Below are 10,910 nucleotides of genomic sequence, written 5' to 3'. Positions count from 1 at the left end.
TCCAGGTCACATGTGTCATTAGAGAATTCATCCAATTTGCTCAGAATTTCATCAAACAAAATTCATAGCTAGATTTAGGAGACTGGACTGTACGCAGCAAGTTGGTTAAATAAGTTGTCAAGTTACACATGATCTCAGATCATAATCAGACTAGCTATCTCAGTGATCTAACAAAAAAAGTGTCGCGATAAGGAATGTCGAGTAGTGAATCACAGACACAGCAAAGAACAAGATACAAAATCTAGATACTGCCTATGTCGAACAGCTCGCACGGTTCCGCGTCGTCTCAGATTTTACTCCGGTACCTAACCACCTTCGCCAGCGTCTCCTGAGCCGCCAATGTCTGGGCATGGTCGTGGCCAAGCATGACCGTCCTGATGCTGACGCAGGTCCTGCACAGCTCCTCCGCGCTGTCAAACAACCCGCCTCGCACCAGCAGCTTCGCCCTCGTCTCGAGCAGCGTTGCCTTCAGCAGCGCCATCTCGTGCCAGACGAACTCGTCGACATGGTTGTCCGCCCGCAGCTTCTTCTTCCAGCACAGCGATCCCTGCTTCAGGTCCTGTATCCGTGATGCGACCGACTTCTCCGCGTCCTCGAGGACGTTGGTGCACACCTTGAGCAGCTCCAAGGCCGAGCCGCAGCGCGAGAATGCCATGAACGCTTGGATCGCCAGGGGCAGCGCTATCTTCTTGATGAAGAGCACCAGGTCGACCGGCTTGAGTTGCACCACAGGAGGCTCTGATTTGAAGCCAAACAGAAGGAATGCACTAGCCCACATGTGGTCTGAGTATATAGACATGTTGCCAGTCCTTATGACACCAGATACTGCTGCGGATGCCGGTGCCAAACTGCCGCTGATCTTGCCGAACAGCTGCACGATCGGGTGAAACTGAATCCAGCAACCTGGACGCTGAGTTGTTTTTCGCGCCAAGCCAAGTTTTACTAGCAAGTGTGCCGACTCCACCTCAGCTTTCCTTGCCTGCGGCTGTAGAAAGCAGTTTGTGCCGCACAAGAGTGCTGCTTTGAGTGATTCACTCAACAACTGAATGCTATTGGCTTTTGTTGGCAGCTTGCTGGCCATGGCAGCCAGTAGGGTTGACGACATGGGCGATGGAGCTAGCCAAGAACCTACTGTGATCATCCTCAAGGCAAGGCTGCCTCCTTTCACCTGGTCCATCAATGCAAAGCAGAAGACCAACACCTTGATCAGAAACAAATTGTTCTGCCATAAGTTGTCATCACCAGTACAGAGCACAATCATGTTCTCATTTAGCGACACCCGCTCGACAGCCTCAAACAGAATACCAGGGTCGATCATCAGCTCGGACAGCAGCGAACCAACAAGCCACAGCCCGAAGCTCACTCGCCCCAGCTGCTCGTCGAATTTCTTCAGAACTTCCAGTTCCTCGGGAGGGTAATCCTTCTTCTTTTTCCCCTTTATCAGGACCATAGCATCATGAAACGAGAGCTGCGGAAGATGAATTGGCTCAAGGTTCATGCAATGCGGCAGCCGTGTTGTCACGATGACATGGCTTGCTCCAGTGTTTCTAGGTATGAAATCTTGCAGGTCCTTCCCTTCCCACCAATCCCTCTCGCTCTCGAGGTTATCGATTATGAGCAAGTAGGGCACGTCCCTGAAAAGCTCTCTCTTCACCCTTTGAAAAGCATCCAGCTCTTGCTCCTCAAAGCTCCTGATCCTGCCGTGCTCCCTCTCAGCCTCGGCGCTGATATCCAGCCCCAAATACCCTGATAAATTCAGTATGTTCTGCCTCAGGTACCTCGCCTCGCCTCCAATCCACAGCACCATCTTGTACCGCTGTGAGTACCGGTATGCAAACTCCAATGCCATCTCCGTCTTGCCAATGCCTGAAATGCCATTGATGCATACCACATTGCCATTAACATGATCTTTGCTGTTGCACCTGAATCTTGACTTCCTGAGCTTTGATCTCTGCTTCAGAAGACCGATCCCTTTCGCAGCCGAGAGATCGATCGCCGGATCAACCGATGCCTCCGACATAGGCCGCTTGCACTTGTGCAACTCCAAGCTGCCAAACCTGCCACTGCTTGTCCTCACCCTGTCACTGTCCTCATCAGCAAATCCTCCATCTGAGACACCACTGGATACACAATTAGGCATGGTGCTGGCCCCTGGGCACTCGGCATCTTCGACTTCCCCGGTGCAACCGAAGAGCGTTCCCTCGATCTCAGCAAGCTCTTTCTCCCTTCCAATGAAATGCCTGTTGCGCGGAAATGGCAAACCCTCAGTTCCCTCGCTCTCCTTTTCGGCAATCGTACCCCGGCCAAGCTTCGACTGCAGCACGGTGACCGCCGTCGACACACACCTCCTCCAGCTGCTCTCATCTGTCTCGAGCTTCAGCTCATGGCACCGCATCAGCCCCTCGAACGCTTCCATCCCCTCCTTGTCTTCAGGCTTGCCGTCAAACAGCCCGGCGATGTCCGACGCCCGGGTGTCGAACAGGATGGGCAGCAGGTTCCTCTTCTGAGCAAAGAACCGGATCTCCTCGAGGACGAACGGGTTGAGGAAGCCAGACGTGGTGACCACCACGATGCCGAAGGCCGCCGAACAGATGATGCGGTCTGCGACCTCGTGGCTGTGCGCGCCGGAGTACCTGGCCCGGTCGGCCGTGAAGGAGGCGATCCCCTGCAGCTCGAGCTCCGCCTTGAGCCACCTGCAAAACCTGGCGAGGGGGCCCCCCTGGCCGTGGAAGCCGACGTAGACGTCGCAGCTCCGGAGCTTGCCGTTGGACATGGGCGACGCGACGGCGCCCCGCGTGAGCGAGACGCGCGGCACGGGGAAGGAGAAGGACACCCGCGGCGCGGACCCCCCGCCATCGGAGGACCGCCGGCGCGGGTCGGCGCCCTGGGACCGGGAGTCGTAGCCGCGCTCCGACGGCGGCGTGCGGGAGGCGCTCGTCGGCGCGTCCGTGTCCTCCGACCGGAACCCTCCGGCGCCGCCGCGGGACACCGGCGAGGGCAGCGCGGGGGTCCGGGAGGCCCTGGCTTCTCGATGCGGCGGCGGCTCGGCGATCCGAGGGGAGATGTAGGGCGACTGCAGCGCGGAGACGAAGGCGGAGGACGGCGGCGAGGGCGAGCCGAGGTAGGGCGAGACGGGGCTCAGCCAGTCGGAGCCGCCGGCATTGGCGGTGGTCCTGATGGTGAGGGACTTGGCGGCGGCGGGGATGCTGTCCTTGGGTTCGGGCGCATCAGGAAATGATGCAACTTTTTGCTCTCCCCCTTCCATTGGTCAACAAATTTAATCTGTTGGAGATCTCAGCGCAAGAACTTCATAGGAATTCGGCCCTCCTTTTCCTGTCAGATATCCACACAGAAAATACAGAGTAGGAATCAAATTTCCGGACTGATACCATGTGTTCATCAGGAATGATGTTCACCATGGATTCAGGGCAAGAACATGCAGTCTAAAAAACCAAAGAAACAAAACATGAACTTGCGAGAAAGTTCAAACCAAATAGGCAGAGATTGAGCAAGTTAATTACCAGCGAAGGTCTTTCAAGAATCCGACGGTGCCGCTAGCGTTGTGGCGGCAGAGCTGCTGAGGCTCGGAGAACACCTGCCCCGGCCGACAGGAGAGCTCGTAGGGCCTTAAAAAAATGGTCAACTTTTGATAACTTGTTCCAAACCATGGAAGGGATGGTAGCCCCCCCTCCTATACTTCCTTCCCCTATGATCTTGTCCCGGCTCCCAAGCAGCCAGTCAAGGAGGAGGTACCACTGGTACTACAAGTAAAGAAACTTTGGGAGTCGGTGGCCGTTTGAACTGTCACAAGTACTCCACCCCTACCGCCATCTGCCTTGGAAATGGAGGAGACCCGGTGGCGGAGACGGCAAAAGCAGGGGAGAAAAACAGATCGGGCGGGGGAGATGACATCAAAAGGCAGGGAAGCACCCAGAAGATGAGAGCTGCCGCCAAGGAAAGAAGACCGAGACGGGTTGCAGCAACGCCAATGATGATGCTATGCTCGGGAGGGGAGTCGGGGGCATGGATTGTACCCTGTGCACAATCAGGAAATGTATTGAATGAAACGAGATGAAATGAAATGCAAGAGGGGGTTGTTAATGGAGGAGTACCTGGTACTCGGATTTCACTGCTGGGAGAGGGATGGATGGACCATACGACACGGCATGCATTAATCAATGGCCTGGCCTCTGCATGCTGAGCCGGCCGGCCGGCACGGCGAATTCATGTTTTCACCGGTGGTACGCCTGCCATGGCGCCCTGCCAGGCCTACACCCTGCTGTGTAACTGTAAGTCTGTAACCGTACCAAAGGGTTGCAGACAGAGATGAAGATGTGGCAATCACGGCGAGCACCAGGGCTTTCGTGATCCTGCAACGGACGGGTGCGTGCATGAGATGCTCGTGAGTGTTGTGTTTTGGGCGGGGCGGGTCAGCGGATTTTGGGCGGGGCGGGAGGGGCCAGGCGAGGCGAGGCGGGGCGGGAAATTCAGCGTTGTACTGCCGTCTCCATTCAAGGCAAGGCAAGGCCGGAGCGAGCAGGACGGCGACGGAGACGGACGACGGGACAAAGAACCCGGCTCGGCCCCTGCCATTGCCTGCCGCCTCTCACATGCTCTGCTCCGGCACATGTGTCGCGGGCTGCAGGGATCGCACCTGCGTTGTGCGATCGGCTCGTGGATGGATGGGATTCTAATCTCTGACCCTGGGATCGATGCTAGGGTATCCTATTCCTATTCCTATCCCTATCCCTATCCCTTGGGCCGGTAGTTTTTTTGGGGACTTGTCCTTCCACACGCAGCCAGGTTGGAATGCAGCAACGAGCCCGACCACATTTGTTTCTAAAATCTACGTTGAGGATTAGGATCTGAATTGTTGTTCCTATTTTATGTCGTACAGTACGTTTCCTTTTCTTGGCCCTTTCCCATGATTTTACGATAAGTTTTTTTTCCGGAAAACTTCTAATCTATTCATCTTCAATCATGGCAGTATAACAAACATCAGAAATAAAAATTACATCCAGATCTGTAAACCACCTAGCGACGACTACAAGCACCGAAGGGAGCCGAAGGCGCGCCGTCGTCATCGTACCTCCATCGCCAGAGCCGGGCACAACTTCACTAGTAGAAAACAGGGCTTTGGTTCGGCCAAAAAATAGCATTAATCCTGATTGCATTACGAACCGGGACTAATGTGAGCATTAGTCCCGGTTCGAGCGGCTAGGACACCGTACAGGCATTAGTCCCGGTTCAAATGAGACCTTTAGTCCCGGTTGGTGCCACGAACCGGGACTAAAGGGTGCGATGCGCCACGAACCGATACTAAAGGCTAGACCTTTAGTCCCGGTTCGAGCCACCAACCGGGACAAATGAGATTGAGGCATTAGTACCGGTTCGTGGCACCAACCTTACCGGTTGGTGCCACGAACCGGTACTAATGGTGCAATTTCCAAATTCTACCCCCCGGTGTATCTTCAAAAGTTAAAATCCTTCGAGATGTAGTTATGTTACTACATCTACTAGTTAGGAAAATTTAAAAATTTAAATTTGGACATGTTTTGCAAAAAGTGTAGGGAAAATGTAAAACGGCTATAACTTTTGCATACGATGTAAAAAAAACGTATAATATATCAAAATGATCAGCACGAAAATCCGCATCCGATTTTGACAGCCTACGGCCTGTTTGCAAATTTTTAGAATCCTCAAATTCTAAAAGGAAAAAAAGTTATGCTCAAATTTCAGTTTTTTTTGATTTTTTGTTAAATTTGGTCAAACTACTTATTCAAGAAGTATTGGTGTTACTAAATAATTATTCAAGAATATTAGTGTTACTAAATAATTATTTCAGTTTTTTTGAATTTTGGTCAAATTTGGTCAAACTGTGGTCAAACAATGGTCAAACTACTTATTCAAGAAATATTAGTGTTACTAAATAATAATTGTTTTTTAGAACGATAGTTTCAAACTCAAACAGTGAAATGTGTGACTTCATACTCAAGCTAAACTCCCGAGAGTTAATAGGATTGACATCTTACTATTGTCAGAAAAACAACAAGTGCAGACTTGGAAACGAGGGAGAATAGAACCCGGAAGTTAAGCGTGCTCAGGCTGGGGTAGTGATAGGATGGATGACCGTCCGGGAAGTTAGATGATTTGGAATGATGAGGGGTGATTAGAGATTAGAGGTTAAATTGAGCAGTGATGATGGGAGATTAGAGATTAGAGGTTAAAATAATTTAGAAATTTGAAAATTCGGGAAAAAAATTCAAAAAAAATCATAAAATTTTATTTAGTACCAGGACTGAAGGCCCTCCACGTGGGGACTAAGGGGGGGGGGGCCTTTAGTAACAACCCTTTAGTCCCGGTTCCAGAACCGGGACAAATGGCCCTTTTTCTACTAGTGCTTGTTGCAGTAGACAGTCGGGAAGTCGTCGTGCTAAGGCCCCATAGGACCAGCACCCCAGAACAACAACCGCCGCTGATGAAAAATAACGTAGATCGGAAGGATCCAAACCGAAGACACACGAACGTAGACGAACAACGACGAGATCCAAGCAAATCCATCAAAGATAGATCTGCCGGAGACACATCTCCACACGCCCACCAACGATGACAACCTTTTAGTCCCGGTTCCAGAACCGGGACAAATGGCCCTTTTTCTACTAGTGCTTGTTGCAGTAGACAGTCGGAAAGTCGTCGTGCTAAAGCTCCATAGGACCAGCACCCCAGAACAGCAACCGCCGCCGATGAAAAATAATGTAGATCGGAAGGATCCAAACCGAAGACACACGAACGTAGACGAACAACGACGAGATCCAAGCAAATCCATCAAAGATAGATCTGCCGGAGACACACCTCCACACGTCCACCAACGATGAGGTTTTCACACATGGCATTGACGCGAGTATGGTACCTCGTATGCCGGACACTGACCGTCTGGTTTCTAGGTGTATCTACACCCTATATGAGAATAATTTAGTAATTAAATAAAAAATCAACAAATTATGAATGTGTTTTTGAAATGAACTTGACCTTTCATTGTACTTATGAAAAAAATTACACAAAAAAGGTAAAAAGATTGACCCCTTTTTAAAATAAATCGGCCAAAATTGTATGTATAGTGACATGTAATAGCAAATAAATTTTGTTATGTTGCCCTGAAGTCAACACTGTTTTTTTATTCATAAAAAAATTATATAGTAGTGCCAAAGAAAGTCAAGTTTATTCTAGAAAACTTCTAAAATATTTTGTTTTTTTGTACTTTTTTTCTCAATATATGGTGTAGATACAACTAGGAACCAAAGTGTATTTCCACTCGTATGCCGGAGTACATGATTTCCCTCGGTAGAGTCAGTTTTCCAGGACACACCATGTGTTCAGACTTCATACTGCTGTGTTATTGTGTCTTCGTCATGTATATCACACTAGCCCTAGATTCTTACCAGTTATCATGCTGTCGAGACGGTAAGAAGTTGTCGCGCCAAATCTCAATTTGCACTGACCATTAAATTCACCTATACTCAGTTGACTCAATCATGAAACATAGTGAAAGTCTATGGCCCTTGTTGGGTTAATTGCATGAAACCACCGAGTCTTAAATTTGGCACTAGTACTCGCATTTTTCTGAAATTATTTCAACCTTTTTGGATATGTTTGTTCAGTGGGAGCACACGTTCCCGTCGACTATGAGGCGTTTGTTATGACTTCGTCAATTTTAAGATATGATGCCGACTCAGTATCTTGGAGTTGCTTATATGGTAGAATGTGCGTGTGTTCCTTCATAGGGTTAAGTGTACATATGCATATGTGGGCATCTACGATTGTACTATATTAATAAAAAAGGGATAAGTTTGCAAGAAACCCTCCTTTGCAAATTTTTGGCAGAAAACACTACAACTATGATAAACTTTTTGCATAAACCACCGGTCAACCGATTAGAGTGTTTTGATGACTTTTCTGATAGGTTTTTTTTGAAAAAGGGGGACTCACCGGCCTCTGCATCAGAACGATGCATACGACCATCTTATTAAACAAAAAAAAAGTTTCAACAAGGTTTCAAAGTCTCCAACTGAAAAGTGAACAAAGCTCATACAGAGGCAAAATGGGCTAGAAACACAAACTAACCTAATAAAGGACGCCACACCCGGCTGGCAAAAAAGAGATAGGTAAACTAATTGCCTATCCTATTACATGATCGCCATCCAAACCGGTTGAAGATATCCCGAGCTACCATCTCCCAACGGATAGATCCAGTAACCAAACGCTTCCTGGCCTCCATCGGAGTGAGTAGCGACCACGAACAGATCAACGCCGTGGCTCTGAAAATAACCTGCAAAAAATGAATGTGTGTTGTCCTGTTAAAAACCAAATCATTTCTGCAATTCCAGAGCGCCCACACCAAGGCACAGACTCCTACACGAATATGTCTCGCTAACTCGGGCTCTACCCATTTAAGCCACGTTCCAAATAACGTGTTGACTGAACTCGGTGGAGTAATATTAAAAGCAATATGGATCGTCCTCCATAAAAATTTAGCTGGCGGGCAATCAAGAAAAAGGTGTTTGATCGTCTCATCCCAATCACAGAAACTACACCTAGTAGGTCCTGTCCAATTACGCTTTGTCAAGTTGTCCTTGGTTAAAATAACTTGTTTATGGAGAAACCACATAAACACTTTGATTTTCAAAGGGACTTTGACAGCCCAAACATGTTTGGAACTAGGGATCGAGCTTGAATTGATAACATCAACATACATTGATTTAACAGTAAAAACTCCATACCTAGTAAACTGCCAGCGTAATTTATCGGGTTGTTGGGAAAGCTGAATGTCCATTAGTCTCCTTACTAGATGTAGCCATTCTTCCCAACGATTACCCACTAATGCCCTTCTGAACTGAATATTAAGGGGGATCGATTGTAATACCGTTGCAACAAAAATCTCACGTCTTTGAACTATACGATACAAAGACGGGTATTGGATGGCTAAGGGTGCCTCTCCGAGCCAAGTATCCTCCCAGAATCACGTACTGGCACCGTCACCAACAATAAACTTTGTCCTCTTAAACAAGGAAAGCTTTACTTTCATAATCCCTTTCCAAAAGGGTGAATTTGTCGATCTTATTGTCACCTGAGACAAAGTTTTGGTTTGAAGATACTTGCTACGGAGGATTTACGCCCAAGTGGTGTCAGTCCCACTTGATAACTTCCACAACCACTTGCTGAGAAGACATCTGTTCTTAACTTCAAGATTCTCAATACCAAGACCCCCTTGGTCTTTCGGTCTATAGATGATATCCCATTTGGCTAACCGGTATTTTCTTTTTAGCTCATCACCTTGCCAAAAGAAACGCGATCTATAGAAGTCCAGTCTTTTCCTAACTCCAATGGGACTTCGAAGAAAGACAACAGAAACATAGGCATACTGGTGAGAACCGAATTTATCAGAATTAATCGGCCTCCGTATGACATGATCTTGCCCTCCCAACAACTCATCTTCTTTTCAAATCGATCCTCGATGCACTTCCACTCTCTGTTTGTCAGCTTACGATGGTGGATTGGTATTCCTAAGTAGGTGAAAGGCAAAGCCCCCAAATCACACCCAAACAATTGCCTATAAGCCTCTTGTTCATCATTATCTCTACCAAAGCAGAACAACTCGCTTTTGTGAAAGTTAATTTTTAACCTGGTCAATTGTTCAAATAAGCATAACATCAGCTTCATATTTCTCGCTTTTGCCAGGTCATGCTCCTTAAAGATGATTGTATCATCAGCGTACTGGAGGATGGACACACCGCCATCAACGAGATGAGGTACCAGGCCACCCACTTGACCAACCTCCTTCGCCCTTCCTATCAGAATTGCCAACATATCCACTACAATGTTGAACAAAATAGGGGACATAGGATCCCCTTGTCGCAGGCCCTTTTGTGTCTGGAAATAATGACTGATCTCGTCATTCACTTTGATTCCAACACTCCCTTTTTGCGTATATGATTCCACCTGGCGTCACCAGATTTCATCAAAGCCTTTCATACGCAATGCCTGCTGTAGGAATGACCATTTTACTTTATCGTACGCTTTCTCAAAATCCACCTTAAAGATGACTCCATCCAATTTTTTCGAGTGAATTTCATGGAGCGTTTCATGCAGGACCACCACCCCTTCTAGGATGTTTCTGTCTGGCATGAAAGAAGTTTGGGAATGTGCTACGTCTTGAGCTTGCGTTGGTTTTCCCCGAAGAGGAAGGGATGATGCAGGAGAGTAGTGTAAGTATTTCCCCTAGTTTTTGAGAACCAAGGTATCAATCCATTAGGAGGCCACGCTCAAGTCCCTCGTACCTGCACAAAGTGATAGCTACTCGCAACCAACGCGATTAGGGGTTGTCAATCCCTTCACGGTCACTTACGAGAGTGAGATCTGATAGATATAATATTTTTGGTATTTTTGGTATAAAGATGCAAAGTAAAAAGTAAAAGCAAAGTAAAAAAGCAAAGCAAGATTAAAGTGATGGAGATTGATATGATGAGAATAGACCCGGGGGCCATAGGTTTCACTAGTGGCTTCTCTCAAGAGCATAAGTATTCTACGGTGGGTGAACAAATTACTGTTGAGCAATTGACAGAATTGAGCATAGTTATGAGAATATCTAGGCATGATCATGTATATAGGCATCACGTCTGTGACAAGTAGATCGAAACGATTCTGCATCTACTACTATTACTCCACTCATCGACCGCTATCCAGCATGCATCTAGAGTATTAAGTTAAAAACAGAGTAACACCTTAAGCAAGATGACATGATGTAGAGAGATAAATTCATGCAATATGAAATAAACCCCATCTTGTTATCCTCGATGGCAACGATACAATACGTGCCTTGCTGCCCCTTCTGTCACTAGGTAAGGACACCACAA

The 10,910-nt window shown here is 47.8% G+C and overlaps 1 protein-coding gene across 1 annotated transcript; it reads right to left on the bottom strand.

The window, feature by feature from the left end:
- Positions 1–4,410, bottom strand: LOC123104120 (uncharacterized). Its single transcript, XM_044525871.1, has 3 exons — positions 4,113–4,410; positions 3,522–4,035; positions 1–3,333 (listed from the first exon to the last, which is right to left on the bottom strand). Exon 3 carries the CDS (start codon positions 3,263–3,265, stop codon positions 287–289), a length of 2,979 nt encoding a protein of 992 aa, XP_044381806.1. The 5' UTR covers positions 3,266–3,333; positions 3,522–4,035; positions 4,113–4,410; the 3' UTR covers positions 1–286.
- Between the last annotated feature and the right edge of the window lie 6,500 nt (positions 4,411–10,910).

The sequence above is a fragment of the Triticum aestivum genome, chromosome 5A, assembly GCF_018294505.1.
Source record: "Triticum aestivum cultivar Chinese Spring chromosome 5A, IWGSC CS RefSeq v2.1, whole genome shotgun sequence".
NCBI classification, from domain to species: Eukaryota; Viridiplantae; Streptophyta; class Magnoliopsida; order Poales; family Poaceae; genus Triticum; species Triticum aestivum.
Note: the sequence above shows the minus strand (reverse complement) of the source record. Positions and strands in the feature narration are given on the sequence as shown.

What these genes read in the sequence shown, in the direction of transcription:
- LOC123104120 (XM_044525871.1), bottom strand. Translation starts at nt 3,265, where the DNA reads ATGGAAGGGGGAGAGCAAAAAGTTGCATCATTTCCTGATGCGCCCGAA.